General features: G+C 52.0%; 1 protein-coding gene across 3 annotated transcripts; it reads right to left on the bottom strand.

The window, feature by feature from the left end:
- Positions 1-1,398: 1,398 nt before the first annotated feature.
- On the bottom strand, positions 1,399-22,281 carry EDN3 (endothelin 3). 3 transcript variants are annotated; one of them, XM_012656489.1, is made up of 5 exons: positions 21,867-22,281; positions 20,979-21,291; positions 4,414-4,590; positions 3,191-3,278; positions 1,399-1,428 (listed from the first exon to the last, which is right to left on the bottom strand). In XM_012656489.1, the coding sequence occupies exons 1-5, from the start codon at positions 21,919-21,921 to the stop codon at positions 1,399-1,401; spliced, it is 663 nt and encodes a 220-aa protein (XP_012511943.1). In that variant the 5' UTR covers positions 21,922-22,281. The 3 variants fall into 3 exon arrangements, with proteins under 3 accessions (XP_012511943.1, XP_012511945.1, XP_012511944.1); XM_012656490.1 differs by having other exon boundaries at positions 1,406-1,428; positions 3,226-3,278; XM_012656491.1 differs by lacking the exon at positions 3,191-3,278 and having other exon boundaries at positions 1,399-1,435.
- Positions 22,282-22,758: the final 477 nt, after the last annotated feature.

Below are 22,758 nucleotides of genomic sequence, written 5' to 3'. Positions count from 1 at the left end.
ATTTAAAATCTGTCTATCTACATACACAGTGACTTTCCTTTGAACGAATCCACATAAAGGAGTTGAAGTAGAGACTGGTTTCACAATAAATAATCGCTTCTCTAAACTGTACAAACTCTGCCAGCAAATCGGTCGCTTTCATTTCCTCGTGATAGATACTCACTTTTGCACTTGTAATAATTTACGAAATGCTCATAGAGAATTTAACACTTGGTCAAGGCCAACATTCCATCGTACACCATCTTCAACCTCTCCGTGCGGCGCCTGGGCACGCTCTCCTCCCTCTGCTGCCAGGTGGGAGGTGGCAGCCTCGCCCCCGCACAGGCGACCTTCCATGGCAGAGTCGCATTTCCACACACGTAAGCGCAGCGCGGCAGGAAGAGCGCAGCTGAAAGAGATTTTGAACTGTCAGGCGTTACAATTCCCAGTTGTTGCCAATTATATAGATAAATAGGAATTTACATAATTTACAAAGAATTTGTGTTCGTGGCTCATTTTGCAGCCATTCCCCAAAGATCCACATGTATTCATGAAAGCAAATATTCAACCTAATAGCCTTGAGCTGGGGCTGCCTGTACAGCCAGCGGCTTCCTGCAAAGGAGGCCTCAGAACGCTGGAGTGCACGGGCCTGGTGTCTACAAAGGACACAAAAGGTCAGGTTTCCAAGCACAAGCTCTATGTTGCATGCATGCCCCAGAGTTCAAAGCCAGCAGATATGAACTTTCTCTTTTTCTTGTAACAAACATCAAGGTTTCTTTTTTCTTTTTCTTCTTCCCTATTTATTTATTTATTTATTTGAGATACATTCTTTTGGTGGGTATAAAACACAGCTGAAAATTTCTCTGCCTCGCGGCCTCACCAACTCTCACCGCGCCCGTCCCGGTGGGGACAGGGAGGCCGGCGTGCTTCTGCCACACGGGCACTTTGCTTCTGTAACAAGATGGACGTGTGTTTACATTTGCAAAGAGTTAGCTTGGAGTCCACTTACTCTGTAAGAGAAGTCACGTCAAAAGCCAGTAAGTGGCTTTCCAACTTGCCATGCCTCTCCAAAAACAATTTCCTGCGTGTGACCGGAGCCGTGGGCGTCATGCCCCAGGGCACATCTGGGATCATTTTACCCATTAGGGAAACTGGGGTCATTTGGCTTTGGACATTCTTGGAGTAGGGGGGTATTGTGAAGTGGGGACTCTAAGGGTGGGTTTTCTGCCCCAGGCAAATTCACTCCTTGTCCTGAAAGAGGAGGAAATTTGAACTGTGTACAAGCAATCGCTGAAGCCTCCCGAGAACAGGACACCGCAGGCCGGTTCTCCGACGGGGCTCCTTCCCAAAAGGCAGCTGGGCGGGCAGGTGAGCGACAGTGACGTCCCCTGCTGGGCACGAGCTTTGGATGGTGGAGGTCTAAAGCCTACTTGCTTTGTCTGTCCTTGACTTCACCCTGTCTCGCAGTAAGGGGGCAAAGGAAAAAACAAGCATGTGAGGAAAGAACAGCTCTACAAAGTAGAGAAAGGGGACCTCTTCCCGCTGCTTCTCTGCCGTTCCCTGATGGGCATGTACTCTCCCGCCGGAGCTTCCCGGCAATTCCAGCCTACCCTCTGACTGGGAGGGTGTGAAGAGGGCAGCACCCCCGCAGCCTGGCCCCACCTCTGGTTATCACGAGCAAAGGCTGGAGGCGGCTTCCTCTCTGAGAACGTGAATCCGAGAATTACTAACTGGAATCTTGCAAGAGAGCAAGCACCTTGGCTTCATAAAAGATGTTTTCCTCCCAAGTATAGCTTCTTATAAGAGCGTCACATGAATCGTAGAGACCTGGAAGAACCACCTTTCCAGGCCCCAGGGGGAAACCTGGGCCACCGATTTCATCTTTGGAACATCTGTATGCTTTTCCCGCGCAGGGCTCCCTGGCCGGCTGTTCCCCAAACACACCTCTTCAGGGCCTTTGCACATACTGTTTCCCCTGCCGGAACCCCCCTTCCCTCACTGCTCCCTATAGATCACCCCTCCTTCCCTCAGGTCGCCTGGCTGGTGAGACTGTCCCTGTCGCCCCCCACAGCAAACTGCAGCCGCCCCACACCTCCCACCCCTGCCAGGCTTTCCTGCTCTCCTCTGCGCAGCTCACCATATTTTGCGTATTTGTTTGCTGCCTGCTGCCCCCACTATTTAAGCTGTGTAAGGCAGACCCTTCGTCTTGTTCCCTGCCATGTCCCCAGCATCTAGAACAGTGCCCAGCAGGTAGCAGGTGCGCCACAAATCTTCGCTGAATGAATGCATAAGTGAATAAACAAATGGCGCGATGGATGGATGGGTTTAATCACATCGCGTCCTTGCTGAGAGGAGTTTTGGTTTGGGGTGAGGAAGAGAGAAAGAGGAAAAAGAATAAAGAGGCAAAGTGGGGACCAGCTGGGGTCTGACTCAGGCTCTCCGGGGATCTCTCTCCGCCGCTTCGGCCCACCTCCTCCCTCTCCACTTTCATTACGGATGCTGACAGATCCCTCTCCGGACTGCTGGGAGCGATCTGCCACCGATTTGGAAAGCCTCCTGTCTGCCGCGCATGGTTCAATCTTCCCTTGATCAGTCCCTGTAGGGACCCAAGCCACCTCCAGGCTGTTATTATGAACATAAATCACCATGCCATTGCAGATGTGCAGGTGAGTCATTAATAACGATTTCTGATTGATAGAATGACAAATAAACCCAGTTTGGCTGCAGGAAGCCGTCATGATGTCTCACCCAAAAAAGACAAGCGGGTTAAAAAAAAATAATAAAAGGAATTGGGGAACTTGGGGGAGCTGCTGCCGAGCCATTGTCATTCACCTCTGTCCAGAATCAGCCATTGAGACAAAATGATTCTGGGGGCGTCAAGAACACATGTTGCTACGGAAGCAGAGGCAGAATGAGAGCCTGGGTAGACCAGCCTGCAGGGGCTCTGCGGTCAGCCGGCTTTGTCCAGGCCCAGCAAAGCTCAGGCTGGACATCGCTACCCCGGGGCTCTGAGGGGTGCGAGGGCCAGCTCCTGGAACGCGGGCAGGCTGGCCAGGGCCAGGGAAGTGGCAATGGCTGTCCACAGCTTTAGCCTGCTCTGGCCCCAGAGATGTTTGACCAAAACGCACGGTCCGCTGTGGGTGTAGTGGCCCCAACCAGACAGATGCCACCCCCTCAAGACACCCTAACCCCTGGAGGAACGATGCGTCACATCTTCCCTCCTCCGTCTCGGGCCTCTGGTGGCACCTCTCGCCTCCTCTTCCTCTTCTTTGTCTGGTTTCTCTGCTGTCCTCGAATTGCTGTGGGGAGAGAGTTGGTTTTAATTAATCCACCTGCGTTTCCATGTGGCTGGTTTTTCAGTGTCAAATTACGACTTCCTCTTCCCCACCAATGAGCACATTAGCGCATTCCCCAGGGATCACGTCTCGAGCACGGTTTCCGAAGGCTGAGCGCTCGGTGGGTGGCTTTCCACCGCAGTACAGCGTCTACTCAGTTACCCGTCGGATGTTAAAAAGCCCAGAAGCAGGAAAGAAAAAGGCAGTTAACACAGGGTTTTGCAGACAGCAAGTTCCGGGATCCTGAGTGCTACGCGCCTGCCTGTTCGGACTTCTGTTTATGCGCCTTTTGTCGCGTCAGGGAGCCGGTGGCATCCCACCCACGCCTGCTCCGAGAAAGGTTTTTAAAGAAAGGTTTTAAAACTCGGCCTGGCTGGGTTGACGAGTTTTGGCCCAAAGTTAGGAAAAAAAGGAGTGAGGAGAATTAACAGGAATACCTGTTAAGTGAAGACCGGTTTCAACAGCCCCCCGGGTCCTGTCTGGGGTCTGCTCATTCATTCCGCTAGACACGATTTACAAGCTTCTCGAAAGCGGCTGAACAGACCACAGGGTCTCAAACTCAGGGCCTCTGGGAGCCACAAAGTAGGAGAAATGAGCAACACAGGTGAATGGACATCGCGTGTCTCGCTCACACATGAGTGGACCCCACCCAGTTCCAGCCTGTAGCGGCCGGGGAGGAATGCAGGGCAGTGAGACCAGATGGTCCCATGTGCTGTTTCTGAAGAAGCTAAAAATATGCATTTGTCGAGGGGTTAATTCTTTAATCTTTAAATTGTTGACAACTTATTCATATTTTTGCAAAGTGCTGCGCAAGCCAGAAGAAACATGTCTGCAGACCAGACACAACTGTGGCCATGGCGTGGCCTCTGTCCGAAAGGCAGCGAGGGGGTGGAGCCACTGCACCACCTGCCCTCCTGGAGCGGATGCCCCAGATCTTCTCTGGGCTCAGCACCTCCTTTTCCTGGTTCAGAGGACCACAGGGGCCACGACGCAGCTGATCCGTCCTGCAGCCTCCTTCAGAAGCCCCTGGTTTGGCCTTGCCCCAGGGTGGGGTAGGGTAGTTAGTGTCTGCAAAAGAGCGGAACTGGAGGTGTCGTACCTGCTGACATCCAGGGTTTGGGTGCAAAAGTGTACACAGGCCTTGTCATCTCTCCCCACACAAGCACAGCGCAAGGGTGTATGCTTCGATGGCTGCCAGCTCCCCCGAAACAGTTCCACGGACCTTTTGTCCCGGAAGCTTCCTCTGTAGTTGGACAGTCCATAGGGCACGGTCTGTCTGCAAAGCATAGAGTGATGTCAGGTGAGCATGCACAGGGTCCTGGGCCTGGGCACCCACAGGCGGGGCTGGAGAGGTCTCTGGAACAGTGCTCACCCGCTCCCCATGAAGCTCTGGGTCTTAGGAAGGCTTTGGAGTGAACTGTGCACCCCCTGCTTCCCCCCACTCCCCAGGAAGCGGGTTGGGGCCGAAGGCATGGAAGGACACGGAGCGCCTGGGGTCGCTGGTCGACTGGCAGCAGCCAGTCCTCTAGGGAGCCGAGCGGACGCCCGGGCGTGTGTGCACGCACATGCGAGGTCCTCAGACTCACCCCTGCGCTGGCCCCACCCGTGCACACGTGTGAGGTTCTCGTCTTTCCAAGACCAAACCATGGCTAGGCCTGGCTTCCTCCCGGGGCAGGTTTTGCTCCTCAGCTCTGAAAGGGCCACCTGTGCCTCCATCTACCCCAGTGAAAAGCCAAGAAATAATTCAAAACAATGGGAGCACCCTGCCCAGGTTTTTCTTCCTGTAGCAAGAACATCTGCGCTGGCCCCCATGCTGGTCCCGGTCTGTGTCCTCACCGGACCACCCACCTCACCCGGCAGCCTGAGGCCATCCCTGGCCCCTCTGCCTTGAACCGAGTTTCCTCTGTGTGCACAACAGGCCTTGCAGTTCGCGCTGATGAGAACACAACGAATGCAATTACTGTCATTAGAGAAGCATCCTGGCCTCTCTTGGCCTCTGAAAGATGCTTTTTGAAAGAGACAAACATCAGAAGTGACCCTCTGCGCCCTCTGAGAGCCATCACCACTGCCCTGGCGATACAGCGAGGGCCAGGCTGGCCCTGGGGAAAGTCTAATTATAAAGAAAAAGTCTGAAACTGTTTTCCAATTTCGTTTATGGTTGGCGTTGAGGGAAGGGTGACAGTGCATTCAGAGCGAGGCACATGAAATCTGGTTCTTACGCTTGAGCACGTCTAAACCACCACTCTCGGAGAAGGGAGGAGCCTGCTAGGCAGCTCAGTGGGAAAAAGTTAAAAACAGATGTTTAATTCATTAATTTTACTTAACATGATTCGAGGGACAAATTACTAATAACTAGGGGAAACTTATGTGGCCAAAGCTATTTTTCCAATAAGTCTTGGTATTCCTGTGAGTCCCCAAAGATTAACCACCTTGGGTTCTACAAACCTCATGGAATATTACCAATTATCCACCTCAAAAGGAGTCTGACATGCTTTCTGTGTGTTTAAAATAAAATAAAATTGAATTGCTTTTCATTTGAAACACATACCATGGAGCCCTTTTGAGGTGGTAAGGGCAAATTGGGTGGGACACCCCACAGTGACCAGACGCTGGGAGCGAGCCTTCCCCCTGGCTGGGCTGGAGACAGACAGCTGAAGACCCGACCCAGCCCTAGTCTTCGCCTCTGTTCTCCTCTCCCGTCCTCCCCAGCCAGGCTCCTGAGAAACAGCGCAGGGTGGGTTCCCTCCTGGCAGAGGTGGGCCCAGCCGTTGAGCGGCCCGTGTCGTAACACGGGGAAAGAAAGCGGGGTCCAGTCCTGCTCTGAGCTGAGCCTCTGGGCAGCCCCTGTTGTCCCCAGGAAGGGAAATGGTTGGGGGTGGGGAGGGAGCAAGACAACACAGACATTGTTGTGAGGTAGGATTTGGCTAACGGTGTATTTTTCCAGTAATAGGGCCACATTAAATCTCTAAGTGTTGACATTAAATCCAGTCCCCCATTTCTTGGTGAAAATTACATACAAGGAATAACAACGCTCCCATTTTTCCATCAACAGCAAGACCTGCAATTTTGAAATTGCTGTCAGCTGATTATGCCTTCGCGCATGTAGAGCCACTCAACTTGAGCAAAAACACTCTAAAGTGTTTTAAGTAAGGAAACAAGGCAACTTGGTATTTGTTAATAGAGACAGGCTTAGCACGCTCCCAGCAGCCAGGTGCAATTTCAAAGGATGTTTACAGAGATGCGTAACCGAGGATAGAGACCCCCTCACCAAGCCCCAGGCCTTTAACATGTGCACTCTGCTGGCTGGCTGGGGTGGGGGGGATGACCCAGGGCTCAAAATCACGCTACAGATGAGCTACCTATCATAACATCTGTAGAGTCTGAAACAAGAGTTCAAAATGGAGGTCCACCTCCCATAGGTCTGAAAAATTTAAAGCTTTAAATCAATCTGATAATCTTTCAAATGAAAGAGTTCTATCCCCCTACCTGGACAAATGTGGCTTTGAGACACCTTGGAAGTCCAGGCTTCAATTTAGAATTCTGGGGCTCCTTGGAGTTCCATATTGGAATGTGGGAGCCCAAGAAGGTTCAGTACCTTCTCTTCCACCCTGCACCAGCCCATACCAAGGGGGCCTCATCCATGTAGATGAGGGGGCCTCCCATGTAGATGCCCCAGGCTGCACCCCCAAGCTCCTTCCATTCCCAGCCCCACAAGCAGCTGCCAGCATGCAGGCCTAGGGATATGTACCTGAAGCCTTACTTTGTCCCTGAGTGCAGACCCTGGAAGACACCTGCACAGGCCTAGAAGTGGGCTTGGGGACTTCTTGAGTAGGGGACTCCAGGACCCTGAACACCTGCAATGCAGTCTAGAAGATGACATATGTGGCTTTTAGTCCCACAGACTCCTTACAGTGGGGTGGGGGATATAGCCAGAGGAGGCGTGGAGGCCCAGCTTGGGGGTGCCTCTTACTTAGCTCTAAGAGAAAACACCAGCTCCTTAAGGGTAGAAGGCAGGGTTTTGCTTCTTTTTCACCTGCCACGGATCTAGCACAAGGATGGGCAAATGGACTATTGATCGAGCAACTGGCAGTTAATCGTGAGATCATTCTAGTCCAGCAAGACTAGATTCTTTCCACTCTAAAGAGTTCAATAACCACAAAATCATTACAAAGATTCTCCTGCATTTGTTAAGCATCTACTGTATACTTAGTATCAATTTAAGTGTGATGGTGACGCTGAAAGGCATATGTGTGTCCATGCCTTCCGGAGCTTATGTGCTATTGGAGCTTGAAAACAGATAAAGAAAAAAAAACAGATAAAGGAAAAATGACAAGCCAATATACACCGGTATGTGCAAGGTACACAGAGCACAGAGAGAGATTACCTGGTAATGCTATGATCGCACTGTAAAGCACTTGCATGATACTTACTCACTCTGCCCTCCCAACAGTTTCCTGTTTGACAAAAGGGTTGTTGGATAAATCAAATGAGACAGTGCATGGAAAATACTTAGCAAAGAGTTAGCAGTAAACGAATGGTAGCTACTGCTGTTATATATATGGTCTGGAAAGTCAAGCGAGTTGTGTCAGGCAGGAAAGTCCATCTACCAGGCCTGCACTTGAGATACATGACTAAGCAACAACAACAGGAAATAAGGAACCAGAGGCCATAAGACACAGCCATGCATCCTTTATGACACCTCCTTTTGGCAGGTCCATGATTCAGCACTGCCCATCTAACAAGCACTTGTATTTCAGTTGTACTGTGCTTTGTCACTGGCTATTTCCTGAATGGTGTACAGGAAGGATCTAATGGTGGAACCAGGAAAATGAAGTTAAGTTGACTGGGAGCCTTTGGCCAGCAGGCTCTGCCCAGCTTTTTTAGCCTACTGTTCTACCATAGGGTTTAGAGAATGCAATTCTTTGTAAAATTTGGCAGCTCTTCCATCTGTGAAAGTTTCAGGTATAACACAGAGCTCCACACAAAAGAGAAGGAGATCGATTAACCCAGACACTCTTAGAAAAAACGAAATGCCCTCCAGCACACCTACATATGCAACGTCTAGTGCTGTGTGTGTCTGCATAATAAGCTGTCCCCCAACTTATGTATTCAGAACATTCATTATTTGATTGATATGGTGATAGCAGAATCTTATTTACCACGGCGTTTCTTATTTTTCACATTTCCCAAATGTCGTATGTAAATATTATTAAATATTAAACTCCCAAATCTCCCATATTCATTCTTCACCTGCAGCATCACATTGAAAGCACTTTATTTCTCTGCACAAGAAGTTTTTAGATAAGGAAATCTGGCTTTTAAAAAAAATCTGTTTTTAATTTCTGTGTTGCCTTTTCATAAATGAATTGACAATCTCCATCTTTCTGATCAGGAAACTGGCTCCTATACCTGCAGTTTAAAGAAGAGATACAGATATTCACAAACGCCAGCTGAGAAACAGCAAAAGGAACTTCACTGACCAAATTCAAAAGTTCTCAGGAAAGTTTATCAAGCTGTCATCTCCTATCAAAAACCCAGTTTTCAATTTTGCCCGCTTTGAATAGCATTCAACAAATATTTGCTCAATGCTTTCCAACATACAAGCAATGGACTAGACTGGGGTGAACGTCATGAAAGAGGTAGACGAGGGGCCGCACATACACAAAGTCTTAATCTAGTACCGAGGTTAGCAAATTGGCATTTTTGTCAGGTTTGTCCACTCAATAAAATTTTTTATTAAATCTGGAAATTTCACATAAACATCCCCATTTCCAGCTTCTCTTGAATAACTGGAAGTTGTGCTAACAGCAGCTCCACATTCCAACAAGCAGCCAACCAGTGATGTCAGAGACTAAGCATAAGAACTCCATTTTGCCCCAGTCCCCACCACTCCCAATAGCTTTGCACCTCTCCTTCCCTAGCATGTTTGTTACTTGTCTGGCCCTCAGGAGCACCTGAGTTTACAACTCCTGATCTAGTTAGTGGCTTGTGCCATAAAGCAAAGCCAGACAGGTCATATGACACATTAACAAAATTAGTACTTGATACTATTTTTCTCCTCATAAATTTAATTGTTATTGCAATTTAAAAACCTCAAGTTCTGGCTGGGCATCTTCCCAACGAACAGAACATGTTGACTTCACACTTAGAATACATGACAAGTTGATGATCTATTTACTTCCCTGGCTGACAGTTTTCCTTCTGAAATGGGAAAGAATAGGCATTATTGCCTTCAGGCCCAAGGGACGTATTGTACAGAAGGCGAGGCTGTGTTGACTCGTCCTGTGACCACGGGAAGGAGAAACAACTGTTTCCCGCTGGCAGACAGTCAGGAGGCAGCCCCCAGCCGCCAGGCACCGGCAGTCATTGGATACCACCTCCCGCCATTCTCTGAAGGGACAACCTCACATGCTTCCCAGCTACAGCTCAACTTCAGATTTTGTTCAATGCCCTCCTTCGAAGGCACCACTCGCCAGCTTTCTTAAGCTTAGAAAGGTCTTCCTGGGCAAGGAGGGAAATGTCAACCACCTTCATTTGCTATCTTTGCAACCTTCACTAGCTAGAACTTTGCTCTAATGAGTAAGACAGAAGGAAGTCACTATAGGAAGTGGTTGAATATTTAAAGGCCGATGACAGTGGCCTTTTCACTCTGACAAACCCCTACTGGCACCGCCACGTGTGAGAGCACAGAGGCAAGGGAAACGCTGGCGCAGATCAGGAATACGGCGCCTGCTCTCAAAGGACTTGAGAAGAAATTATCTAGAGCCAGAGGCCAGCGGCGGTTGTTTCTGTCTCCGAGAATCCAGTCTTCCATCTTTCCTTCAGGGAATTATCCCTCTCCCGTTGTGTGAGGTCCCTGTGGGACTGTCAGTCAAAGTGCCTCAGCTTCCCCCACCTGAGGGGTGGTCAGGTGACGTAAGCCAGGCCAGTGGGACCCCCTCTCCCGACATGTGCTCTCTTGTTCTAAAGAACATGATACAAACCTTATGCTTCACACACATTGGAGCAGTGAACTGGCAATTTGCAGCTTTACTTCTGCTGTAGAACATCAAAGCCGGACGAAGCCAGGGCAGACTGCGCATCCTGCCCTCCCGCGGTGGAGCGTCCATCTCCTGCAGCCCTCATTAAGGGCCGGTGGCTCCAGAGTATTTGGAAATATCAAAGCAGTGAGCAAGGAGCTGTGGGTTGATTGTTAACGTTTTAAAAAGACACTCTATCCCCCTCCCAAAACCTTTGGGATTATCCAGGATTTGGCTGTTTGAGAATTTTAACAGTATCACATACATTTTCAAAAGAGACTATTGAGCACTAGCCCCTACCAATCGGACCTAAGAACGAGGGTCATTACTTCTGCATTGCAGGCGCAGCTTCCCCCGTGTCTCATTCGAGAGACGGGGTCTGGCCCTCCCACGGTCCCCCGACCTCAGCAAGGGCAGGACTCTAGCTGGAGGCACGGGTTGCGTCTGCCTCGCTTGCCTCTCCACCGGGGCAGCTCGCACCGTGTCTGCTCAGACGGGTGCTCAGTAATGACCCAGTATCCCAGTAGGAAATTCTGTTCCATGAATGGAGGAAGGAAGGAATGAGGTCTAAATTCACCGTCACCTCTAAGCCATACCCAATGTCCCAAATGTACGAAATTCTGGGCTGACTCAATGGATTTCTACATATTTTGTTCTCAATCAGCCCATCTGTGAGGGCTTTTCCCAGACAGAGAAAAGCCTCTAGATTACTTCCAGTGGAAGAACCACGTCTTGATAGTAACTCCTGCAGGCCACAGAAGCACCATGGTGGTCTGAGCGGACTGCACGAGTCGGGGCAGCAGAGTCCACGGCAGAGGTGTCACCGGGCCCACAGACCCAGGTTTATGGTCACTCACTCAGAGAGCCCCCGGGTGGGCGCCTCCCTCTGGGCATGAGAAACGGAAGGGCGGCTGGGTTTCTCCAAGGTCCATCTAGCTCCAAGTTCCACCCAGAGATGCTCAAATCCCCTCACCATCCCCTGAGCACCCCCAGACAGCTCGGTCACTGGAGAAGGCCCCAGACCTTCGCTCTGGCAATAAAACCACAACTCAACGCGGGGTCCCCTGCCCCACCCAAGCTGAGAGGCTCCCAGGATCTCACCAACAGTACTTAGCTTTAGCCCAGACTGTTTACACTCTTCCATGGCCTGTTACCGTACGGCCGAGCTTAAAAATAACCTCAAAGCCACAGAACTTGCCAGCCCATCAGCTCAGCAGAACACAGCCCTACTCCTGCCCCAACACAGGCCCACGTGCTCCCAAGGGTATTTCAGGGAAGCACCAGGGCTCAAAGGAAAGGAGAACAACGGAAAAGTCCCTCTGTTTTTGTTGGGTGGTGTGGCATTTTCGAGAGTTACAGCTAAACAAAAAAAAGTGTTAAACTCCTCCAATACGCAGGGAACGAAGCCATCTATGGAATCCCACAGACGAGCTGGTTTCCCCTCCACCTGGTTCAACCCAAATGCATCAGATGAGTTGGGCTAGAGTTTCTCTCCCCACCCCCCGTGACCCCAGCGAGTTCCAGGTCGAATGCAGGCAGGAGGAGCCCCCGTCTGTCTGACATGGCCTCATTATAACTTTATGCAGAGTTGCAGACAGATGGAGCTCAAAATAGACCCAGCAGTAGAAACGGGGGGCGGGGAACGGGGAGCAGGTAGGTGTGTAAGGATGGGGGTATTTGCAGAGGGATTTAAAAAATGCTGACACTGTCACACAAAAAAATCCACACAAAGCAAGAGGAGACACCCTTGCTAATTTTCAGGAGATGCCACGTTAACAATGGAAAAGATCTCTGTGAACGAGACGTACGCTCCCCGTCACAGCAGCAGTAGAGAGACTGTCACTTCCCACCTACCCTAATTATTGTGCCCTTGTGTAATGCCCTTTTGGTAGCTCCCACAGATTAGTCATGTGCCTCAAATGAAGGTGACTTGAGTCCCTGTTAGAAATACAGGCTTTCCTCTCAAACAGGACGCCAGGGCTGGGGTTAGGGTGAGGCACGCTAAGCAAACTCACATCGTGTGTTTAGTAAAAATAATGATATTTTGTGGATTATGAATTTTTTGCACTCATTTTAATTTTCTGAAACTATTGCATTATATTTTACTTATTTTTCCCCACTGAGTTTTGGTGCCTCCTAAAAGTTTGTACTCACCCTACTCTAGCCCCTGCAAGAAACCCGTGGAAATCAGATTCCTAAGAATCCAGAAAAGATACACACACCTCTGTTTTCTCCTTTACTTGCTTCCGACTTTCGGCAAAGCTGTTTCACACTCCCCAGGCTGTGGGGCGGAACCGCCACCAGTGGGCCGTCTCTGCCTGTCTCCGCACCCTTCTCATCGACTGGTGTGGAACGAATCTGTTTCTGGTTTGTAAATTACTGCACAGCACTCCCTGGCAGCTCCATCCAGAGTCCCTGTTTCTGACGACCTCCTGCCAAGCCTGTCCTGGGAGGGCCATAAAAGAGAGGCGGCCTTGGCCTCCAGGCCTTTGACAGTCCCCGCGTTCCCCAAAAGCTCTTGGCTGCCCTAAGCCGCTATGCTGGGGCAGATGAGAAGGGCCCCCAGAGGCCTTGTCCTGACCGCCTATACTTAGAAGACTGGGTGGGTGCGCTGGGATTTAGGGGCACCCAAAACTGTGTGGACAAGCCACTCACACGTGTCGCGGCCATCTTCCACCGCACTCAGCGTGCTCTGGACCTATTTTCCTTCTGAGTACAACTGATTCCTGTTGCAAAGGGGGCAAAGTGTGCGTGTGCGTGTGTGCGTGTATCTGTGTGTTTCCCATTTTAAGGAACTCTCCGTTTTCAACTGAAACATGACGTGGGCTGAGAGCTGGTCACTTTCTATGTGAAACGAGGCCAAGCCATCTCCCATACACTCAGAAGCCGAGTGGTGCTTGGCCAGGATCACCTCAAGGTATGAAACGGCCCCTTCTCCGCGGCTCTCCATTGGGCATGTCGAGATGCTGCGGTTCCAGCACCGAGGGAGAGCTGAAAAGTCATTGTTTGCCTCCCAGCTTCCTTTGTTTTAAATTCTCGCAGGAACAAACCGCACTAGACGCCTCAGAGCCTTTCATCCTCCTTCAGATTTAAAGCCAAGTTCCTAGCAGCGGGCCCTTTCATCCAGCAGAAATCCAAATTCTCCCTTGGGGTCACTCAGGGTCACAACCTCTTTGTACCAAGTTTTCTTGCTACAAATCAAACTGCCTCCCAGCCAGCCTCACATCCCCCCTCTAGAGCAGAGACGGGCAGCAGCACGGCTGAGCCGCGTCTGTTCCAGGGCAACGCGCCTCCTTACGCTGACTCTGGGACAGAGAAGGGGCTTTCGGCCCATGCGAACCCAGCAGAAAGGTCCCCGTGGGAGCCAAACTTTCCAACAAACTCAGAAATTTAGCCCCAGGGCCCTCCAATTTTAAAGAAGTATCTTGCTATCAAATGTTCTGAGAAATATGCTCCTGCAACTCAAAACTGGCATCAAAAAGTGTGCCAGATTTCCAAGGAGGGGATGGAAATGTCACGCGAGGGAAGAAAATCCATAAAGCCACGAGTTGTCAGAAGCCTGAGCTCAGGGTCACATTTAGTCTGTCCGATGTCAACTTGTCACCTTCTTTCACATGTCCTCAAAAGCACATCATGAATTATTTTTTATAAACTGATGTCCATAGTATTTCCTGGTGACTCCCAGTCTCTGACACCTACTTCAGGTCCTGGGCAATGCCGGGTGAGATCAGAAATGAGGGTCCCGGGGCCCCATGGGGTCCTCAGCTGCAAATTACACGGCATCATATCCCCTCTGCTGGACATTCGTTCCTCCGTGTCAGAACAAAAGATAGCAGGCCGCTGGCCAAGGTTTCACCGTAGGTGTCTCACAAAGAGGTTCTAAACAGATCATCCAAATTGTCCTGAACCGAAACCCGTGAATTGCCCTGAGTCGCTACCGCACCTCCCACTCCACAGGGGGAGCCCCCGCCAGCGCCCTCAGGGAGTGCCTCGCCCCACTCTTCCAGCCTCCCAGCCGCTGGCAAGGCGAGAGGGAAGCCCTGGGAGACCAGAAAGGAAGGGCAGAAAGGGCTACATCTCAGCCCAGCCCGGAACAACCTTTGGCCACAAGTGTCTTCATCAAGCTGCTTATGAGCAGCAGAGGCAGCCGGGCAAGATGCTAACTGGATGCTAATGGCCGCCCTGGTGTCATCGGGCACTGAGGTGTGCACAGGGTGCAGGCCTGCTCCAGGGCACTCCAGGGGCTGAGGCAGACCAGGGTGGTGGGATATGACGGGAGGACAGGCTCTGGCCGGGAAAAGGTTTCTGCAGGGCTGGAGGGTGTATTTTTATCATTACGGCCATCGTCTTGTCTTCAGGACGTAGAGTGTTGACGAGATTCTAGGCATTGTGCTAACCACTCCCCATGTGCTTTCTCAGTTCATCCTGCCGACACCTTTCCTCACACAGTACTGTCCATTCCCCCACTCTACAGATGGGGAGACTGAGGCTCAGAGGTGACATCTCCTAAGTGGTAAGTCTAGGATTCCAGCCCAGGCATTTAAGGCCAGAGGCTGAGCTCTTAACCACCACAGGTCAATCTGTTCCTCCTCTAGGTGGGGATTTGGACGAAGGGTCCACTGGCAAGAGGGAACCTTTTGCGTTTCTCTATAAACGCCATGACACTCTGAACCAAAGGGTGAGATCAGTGTGAAGCCAGGTCTGCAAGAAGGGATGGATTTGAGCGGACCTGTCTCCCATCTCTGCCCAGGCCCAGTGACTGTACCAAGCAGCAAGAAGACAGATCAGGGCTCGTGGTGCAGCAGCCAGGAACAGTAAACTCCCACGCCAGGAACAGAGCACGTGGCCTGTGAGTCTCTCTCCCTCTCCCTCAGACATACAGCCCTCCATTCAGCATCTCTGACAGCAGGACCAACCTGGCTTGCTAGGAGCACACACTCAACAAGCTCCTCTTTCCTACTGAGAGACCAGCAAGGGCTCAGGAAGCTAAAGGAAGTGTTCTCAGCAAGCCAGTACTGTATCTCCAGAATAAAACAGCATGTGCGATGGACCAAAGATATGGGCTTTGCTCGTGCGTTAGCTTATTTCTAAAAAAATAGTCTTGCAAAGGGGCAAACATATTGTTACAAAGAATTACATATATGAGAATCATCACTATCAAAAAGAACAAAACCACCCTGAATCTGTCAGGAATGGGGACCCTCTCTTTCATCCATCACTGGGTCCCAGATCGCCACCAAGGGCTGACCCAGATGGAGCATTCAACAAAAAAGGTGCTGAGCAAATGCATGCAGAAGTGACTTAGGACAGCAGTGAAGCCCATATTGAGAAAATGTCCACAGGAAGAGGCTTAGAGGGCAGGTCCCAGAACCCAGCAGCCAGGCTGATGGTCCGTTCCCTACTTACAACCTCTGTAACCTCAGGCAAGTGACTCAGCCTCCTTGGGCTCAGTTTCCTCCTGTAAACTAGAGAATACAATAGCATCTGGCTCACGGAGTTGTCCTGCAGATCACATGAGATGGTGTGTGGTCACTGTGGACACTCGCCATCATCACCATCATCCCATCGGCACTTTCGTCAGTTTCAAGATTATTCATGACACTTTTCCAAAACTGCTGTCCAGAAAGATTCCATCCCTCTGCCTCAAACAGCTGCATCTCCAACAACCAGGTGTGGCTCACGGGTCAGGTTGACTTTTATCAAGATCCCAAAAACTACATGGTAGGCACCCAGCTGGTGCTACGTATGAAGGAAATTCGGGGTCCAGATCCAACCGTTTTTATTGGGATGTTCTAAAATTTGGAATTTCTCTTCTTGAAAACGTGCTAAAATGCCTTTCTTGAAGAACACAGAAAGCAAAGCCAGAATCTGTGGTGATGTTGCCTTTTTGTAGTAGAATACATTAAAATAAATACAAGTTTAAAGGTTTTATTAACTTTTCTTTTTGTTTTTTGTTTTTTTTTTTTACTCTTTACTTCTTTGGAGAAGAAAAGAACTTAAAACAAATGTCATTCCTGTGGGACTGAGTAAGCGTGGCATGGCTTGGAGCAGCCTGGGCACCAGGCTGGGCATCTCGGGAGTAGCGAGTCAGACCACTGGACTCAGAAGGCCCTGGAGGGCAATGTCCTAGAGTTGGACCGATGTCTGCACCTCTCAGAGAGGCAGCATAGAGGTGATGGCACCTCCTGTCTCGAGGCCACTGAGAGGGTCATAGCCAGGACACAAGCTCCTGGGTTCTGGAGTCTTCTCCACGGACGGGGATCGTAGAGCCCAGATTTTCCACCATAGTCATGGTCTCAAACATTCTGCCCTGCCCTTTACATAAATACATTCCTCCTTGTCAGCACATATGGCTCAGACTTTTGTTTGGAAAACATGGTTACCATCACAGCATCATCATGTATCTCTCACATGTGCTTGGAAAGATTAGCAGATGGCAGGTCCTCTCCGTTCCTGGGGTGGGGAGGAGCACGGTGGGGCTCTTTGCTGGTGTCCTGCAGCTCAGTGGGCCATGCGATGGCCTGGCTCACCCTCCAGCCAGCTTCATGGGGCCGGCCTGTCGTAGGATCTGGTTAGAACCGATAACCCTGCGATGGTTAACTTCAAGTGTCAACGTATCTAGGCTATGGTGCCCAGTTGTTTGGTGAAACACCAGGCTAGATGTTGCTGTGAAAGTATTTTTTAGATGTGATTAATGTTTAAATCAGTAGACTTTGAGCAAAACACATGGCCCTAGTTAATGGGAGGGGGGAGGAGGGGTCACCCAGTTAAAGGCCTTAACACAAAAGACTGAGGTCCCTGACCAGAAGATAATGCTGCCCCCTCAGGTCTACTCCCCAGGCCTTCAGACTCATGGCTACAACCTCAGCACCTGCTGGGATTTCCGGCCTACCGACTGCCGGCCCCCACAGTGGTGTAAGCTAATTCCTCAACAGCTCTCCTTCTCTCTCCATCTATTTATTTCTGAGGGACATTGCCCATAACCTCTGTGACATCGTCCAAAAAGCCCACAGCCCCAAAGAGGAATCCAATGTGTCCCTTGGCAACTGCACTTCCTACACGTACATACCTGCACACACACATGTCCTACGGGCCTGTCTCTCTGGACAACCCTGACTAATACAGTCCCCAACTGGCAGACACTCCATTTTTCAAGTATACTCCTAGAGAATAGCCCCAAAGAGTACAAGCCTATGGACCTCTAGTTCACCACCTGTCCCCTTGTCATCTTACTCTTGGCAAATTTTCCATGATAATATGATCGGATGTGTTTTTCTCTGATTTGGGTTTCGGTTTTTTTTTTTTTGGCAGTGGTGGGGTTGTAGGGGCTTGGGGTCCCTAACCTGGCCCAGGAAGGTCTTATGAAAATCACACTGTCCCATCAATTATCTGTGATCTCAGCCACCTCAACAGGGACAAGAAGTACAGTTGCCAAGGGACAAATTTTGTTCCTCTTTAGGGCCACAGACTTTTTGGAGGATATGACAGAAATTATGGGCAATGTTCCCCAGAAAAATACACATGTCCACGCACATCTGCAGGCCCTCCCAAGAGCACCCCCACACCTGGAGGAAGAGACCTCACGTGTGGGAGAAGCTCTACGGACTGGAACCCCAGTAACAGCAAAGGTGAGGAGGAAAAACCAGGCGGCAGGCCTGACCGAAAGCCAACCCACGCCCACCGAGTCCCCGCTGCACGCCGGGTGCCGATGGACTAAGCCCATGGGAGAAAGTGGAAGAGCCCACGGCAGAGCTAGAGACTCTCAGAGCCTCCAACTGAAAGGTATGGAAGAGAGGAACTGGGCTCCTGAGGCAACTGAACAGTTGACTTTGCATGAGGAGAAGCAGAGTGTAACTCCCGACCTCACCCCTGAGCATCCTAAGTCATTAAATGTAGCATCAGTGACCGTACTCAGAGACATGTCCCTCAGAGACAAAGCAGGAGCACTGATTCTCTCTCCACGCAACCAAATGGGCAGCAGGGCAAAGACACCAAAAGGTGAAAAATTCCTAGAGTTCAAGACTCTCGATTGAGGCGTGAGAATCAAGGCTCCTTCGGGCTCCTGAGCAACCAGCCGTGGGGACAGGTCACACGCTGGAGAAGAAGTCTGGAGAGGGAGGTCAGTGCGCTAGCACTGGGGGTGACAGCCATGAGGGAGGGACACTCAATAGGTCGGGCTGAGGCAGAAGGAGGGGACAGAACTGCTGGAGAAGATCTTGTCACCCACTGCCACTGCCCTTTTAGCTCAACTCAAAATTTTTCACCTTCTTCCATTTCACCCGAGCCCACGTTCCCTGTCGCCAGAGCCCGTTTGCTCAGATGTGCAGTCCTGTCCAAGGTATTTTAAAGACAGCAAATACCTACACGTCTACAGAGCTTCAGGAAGGAAGGAAAGAAGGAAGGGAGGGAGGAAGGGAGCCATCCAGGAAATCTTCCTCATAAAAATTATTTTGCTTGTCTAATTTCGAAACACTCAAGCCTGGCTATTGTCATCTTTGTTTCCCAAGGAGCTCACGGAACGCCCGGACACCAGATTTAATCCTTCTTTCCGAGTGTTTAAAACGACGCAGGGTGAGGGAAGAAGGGAAGAGGTAAATCAGACTTTAGGGGGAAAGTTATCAAGTTGCCTGTCCTGGAAAAAGTCAAAAGATCCATTTTGGGCCGTACGAGACAACTCGAAATTAGGAGACAGAATTTCAAACAGATGCAGAGTGTTTGCCGAGCCTCTCGGACGCGGCTCAAGCGAAGCTCTCTCCCCAGCCAGTGCTCGGGGCCTGGTGAGCCGGCCAAGAACTGAAATGGTCTCCAAACCCTCCCGCCACCCCCACCCCAGGCCTGGGCCCCTCATTCGGTTGCTGTCTTCTTCCTCCTCCGAGAAGCACAGCCTGGGAGTCCGGCCAAGACAAGGACGCAGTCTCTGCGGACCGTCACTGCCCTCAGTGCTGTGAGGCTAATTTGGTCAGACCGCGATGCCGGAAGGATAAGAATCAGAAAGGACAAGTGTCAGGATGGCACGGGCTGTAAGAAAAGGTGACACTGATCATTGTCTCAGAAGAGAAGGCGATCGCTGATAGCCCAGCACACATCACTTCTATCTTCGCCACAAAGGGGAAGGAAGCAAGGAGAGCCGCGTCCTCCCACTGTGGGCTGACGACAGGCAAGTACGGCCCAGGCAAGCAAACCCAGCTGTCAGGGGCAGCTACGAGTCTGTGGGACCCAGGATAAAACGTAAACATGGAGCCCATGGTTCAAAAAGTATCAAGAATTTCGAGACAGCGACAGCAGAGCACGACACCCAGCCAGCCTCCTCCTGAGTTCGGGGCCCTGTGCAGGCTTCTAGGAGGCTCGCAGAGAAGCCGCCCTGTCCGCCACCATGGCATAAAGGGGTAACTTTCCAGACCTACCCCGGATGTGATTAGAGGTCTTGTCATCTGGTTTGAAAGACATCTGACCCCTCAGGTCTACCCTCCTTCACAATTCATTCTTGAGGTAGACATGGAACCAGGTGGGTAAGTGAGCCCCACCAAAGCTGCCACCCAGAGGGCTCAGAGGCTACTAATGGCTTGGGGACAAAAGAAACCCCAAGGGACATGAATGGAGACAGCTCCAGAAAGAATGGCAAAGTCACCTTTCTGGGCCAAAGGTCTGTATTCACAACCCCATGCCCGAGTTCCCAGCTAAGACCCACTAGCAGGGAGCAAGCAGGCGTCCCAAGAGATTCTAAGAACCCCCAGGAACAGTTCCCAGGCCTTTGGCTCAAGTCTAGATTTCAGAGAACCAGAAAGCAAAGCCCTGCCCAGAGCAAGGTCAAGCCCTCCACACCGTTTGCAGGATGAAGGCTCTGCAGCAGGTTTCATAAAACACCGAACAAGTGAATGGGGGGGTCCATCACGCCTCCCCACAGCAGAGCCACACTCTCTCCACATGGCCTCGGGAGAGGGTTACTTCACCGCAGGGCAGGCCCCCAGGCAAATTCGGACCGGTGCTGTGTAGGTCCTATGGTGAGAAAGTTCTTAAGGACTTGGGGAGGGGCCCTCCGCAGCCATGGCAAGGAGACAGATCTGGAGACAGCCTGTGGAAGACCCATGGGCGGCCGCCCAGCGTCCACCCTGCCTTGGCATCCAGAAAGGCCCAGGGGAGGAAAGGCGCCCGCCCTGGCGGGATTCCCCCTACTGGGCAGGTTCGATCAGGCTCTAAGCCCACGCTCGGCCTCCCTGGAGAGCAGGCTGCTTTCAAGGAATTTTAAACTGCTTGGAGCCTGGTGGGGTCCGCAGGGGGTACGAGCCCACTTAGCCCCTGCAGCATGAGATGAACTTTAGGGGCTTCCTCTATGTCAGAAAAGAGACTTCTCAGGTATCTAATCCCCCAGGCCAGCTCATTTCACTCAGAGGGAGGGGTCCCCTTTCTACCAGATCAAACCTGGGATTGAGTTTCTCCTGGGCCAGGTCCTCAGAGGGGGTGGGGTCACACCCCTGACCTGCAGAAGGGACCTGAGCTGGCAGGAGACCCCAGCAAGAGCTGAAGGCTGTGCCAGGGCAGGCTCTGGGCTGACCCGGCTGGGCTGGGGTGGGGCTAGGTCATCCCGGGAATGTGGAGGGTGGGCCTGGCCCGGGAACCGTGTTCCCCACCCCCAAGGCTGACTCACTCAGGAGTGTTGATCCAGATGATGTCCAGGTGGCAATAGTAGACACACTCCTTGTCCTTGTAGGTGAAGCACGTGCAGCGCCTGAATCGGTGGTGCTCAGGGCCCTCCTCAGCCGCCTGCTCCCTGGCCTGACTTGGTCCCTGCTCCTGCCCAGGGCTTCCAAGGCTTGAACCCTGCACTGCTGTGACAGGAGCCACAGTCCTGTCTCCGGGGCCAGCCCCAGTCTCTTCAAGGTGCCCCTCAGATGTGGCTGCAGGAGGCACCTGGAGCACGCCGCTCCTGCCAGCATCCCCAGGCTGGGGGCGCACGAATCCTGCAGGAGGCAGATTGAGGGCTCCTGAGCTGAGTGTGCAGACCCCTCACACCTGCCACCCCCAAACACCTGAGAGGAGGGGTCAGAGAAGCAAAATTTCGGCAAAGTTTGCAAAGCTATGTGCACAGTTTCTGGAAAGTTTGCAAGTTACATGCATACTTTGTGAAAAGCTTGCAAGCTATTTTCACTCTCTGCAAAGTCTGCAAGCGATTTGCACCCGTGGAAAACTTGCACGCATTTTGCACATTTTCTGAAAACTTTGCAAGCATTTTGCACAGTCTTTGAATAGTTGGAAAACTTTTTGAAAAGTTCCCAACTTCAGGAAAAGTTGACCAAGTCGGTCTGGGCATCAGGTCTCCAGCCCCTGTGTGGGCTGCAAGCCCCAGAGCCCGCGCGGGTAGTCCTTGCACACCGCTTCTGCCCCCCAGCCCGCCCCCAGGAGTCTTCAGGGGTGGAGAGTTCAGGCAGGAGTCTGCTCCCGGCAACCCACACCTTCTCCGCGCCCCCAATCCCCCCACCCCTGGGTCCTTTTGTGTGCGCTCCCGCCAGGAGAGGCGCGTGCCCCGCCCGCTTACCTGCGGCGGCGGCGGTCACCGTGAGCCCCAAAAGGAGCCACAGCCCTGGCTCCATGAACCCCGATCAGGCGCGGGAGTTCTGGGCCCGGAGGACGGCGGCTCCTGGCCGCGAAGGGACACTGGGACCGGGCACAGCTGCCTTGCCCTCCAGTTGTGGGGCTTCGAGGCCGGCCGCTCGCTCGCTGCGTCCCCAGCTCCTGCCACAAGTTGGCTGTGGCGGTCACAAACTTTCAGAGCGTGCTGCCCATCCCAGCACAGGGCTGGCCGGCTGTGAGCTCGGGCTTTTCTGGCTCCCGCACCACCCCCCTCGCCTCCCCGCCCCCCGGAGGGGCTGGAGCTGCTGCGGGGCCTTTGAACCCGGGGCGCACCGGGGGTCGCCTCCCAGGCCCAGGGTAGGGGGAGCTGAGCACAGCGGCCGGAGGCGCACCCAGGACAGCGAGGGGCGGGGGCGGCGCCGCTGGGTGGGGTGGGGTAGGGTGGGGGCCAGAGACAGCTGCCAGCTGCAGAAGGCCACACGCGCGCGCGCGCGCGCACACGCCCACGCGCACTCCCCGCCGGCTCGGACCTGCAGCCCAAAGTAGCAGCCCCCACGCATGAGCAATATGAGATGATAAAAGGCTGCGCCTAAAGGTTGTTATCCATTATCTCAGGGTCTAAGGGAAAGAAACATTTCTCAATGTTCGCCTAATGACACCTTATCCTTGCACAAGAGCCTGCTTGCCAAGTCGCTAGGTGTACTTTACACCCGTGACTCACGGGCGCAGGCGTCTCCCTACCTCTCCCAGGCGTTCGGAGCAGCTGGGTGGGGCCGTGGCCCAGAGCAAAGTCAATAAAGACCCTGGGTTAGCGGTCCTGAGGTGCCCAGGACTTCCTCATGGCCCCGGCGCAGCTG

The sequence above is a fragment of the Propithecus coquereli genome, unplaced genomic scaffold (assembly GCF_000956105.1).
Source record: "Propithecus coquereli isolate 6110/MARCELLA unplaced genomic scaffold, Pcoq_1.0 Scaffold503, whole genome shotgun sequence".
Classification (NCBI taxonomy): Eukaryota; Metazoa; Chordata; class Mammalia; order Primates; family Indriidae; genus Propithecus; species Propithecus coquereli.
The sequence above is the reverse complement of the archived record's forward strand: the minus strand, read 5'-3'. Positions and strand labels throughout refer to the sequence as shown.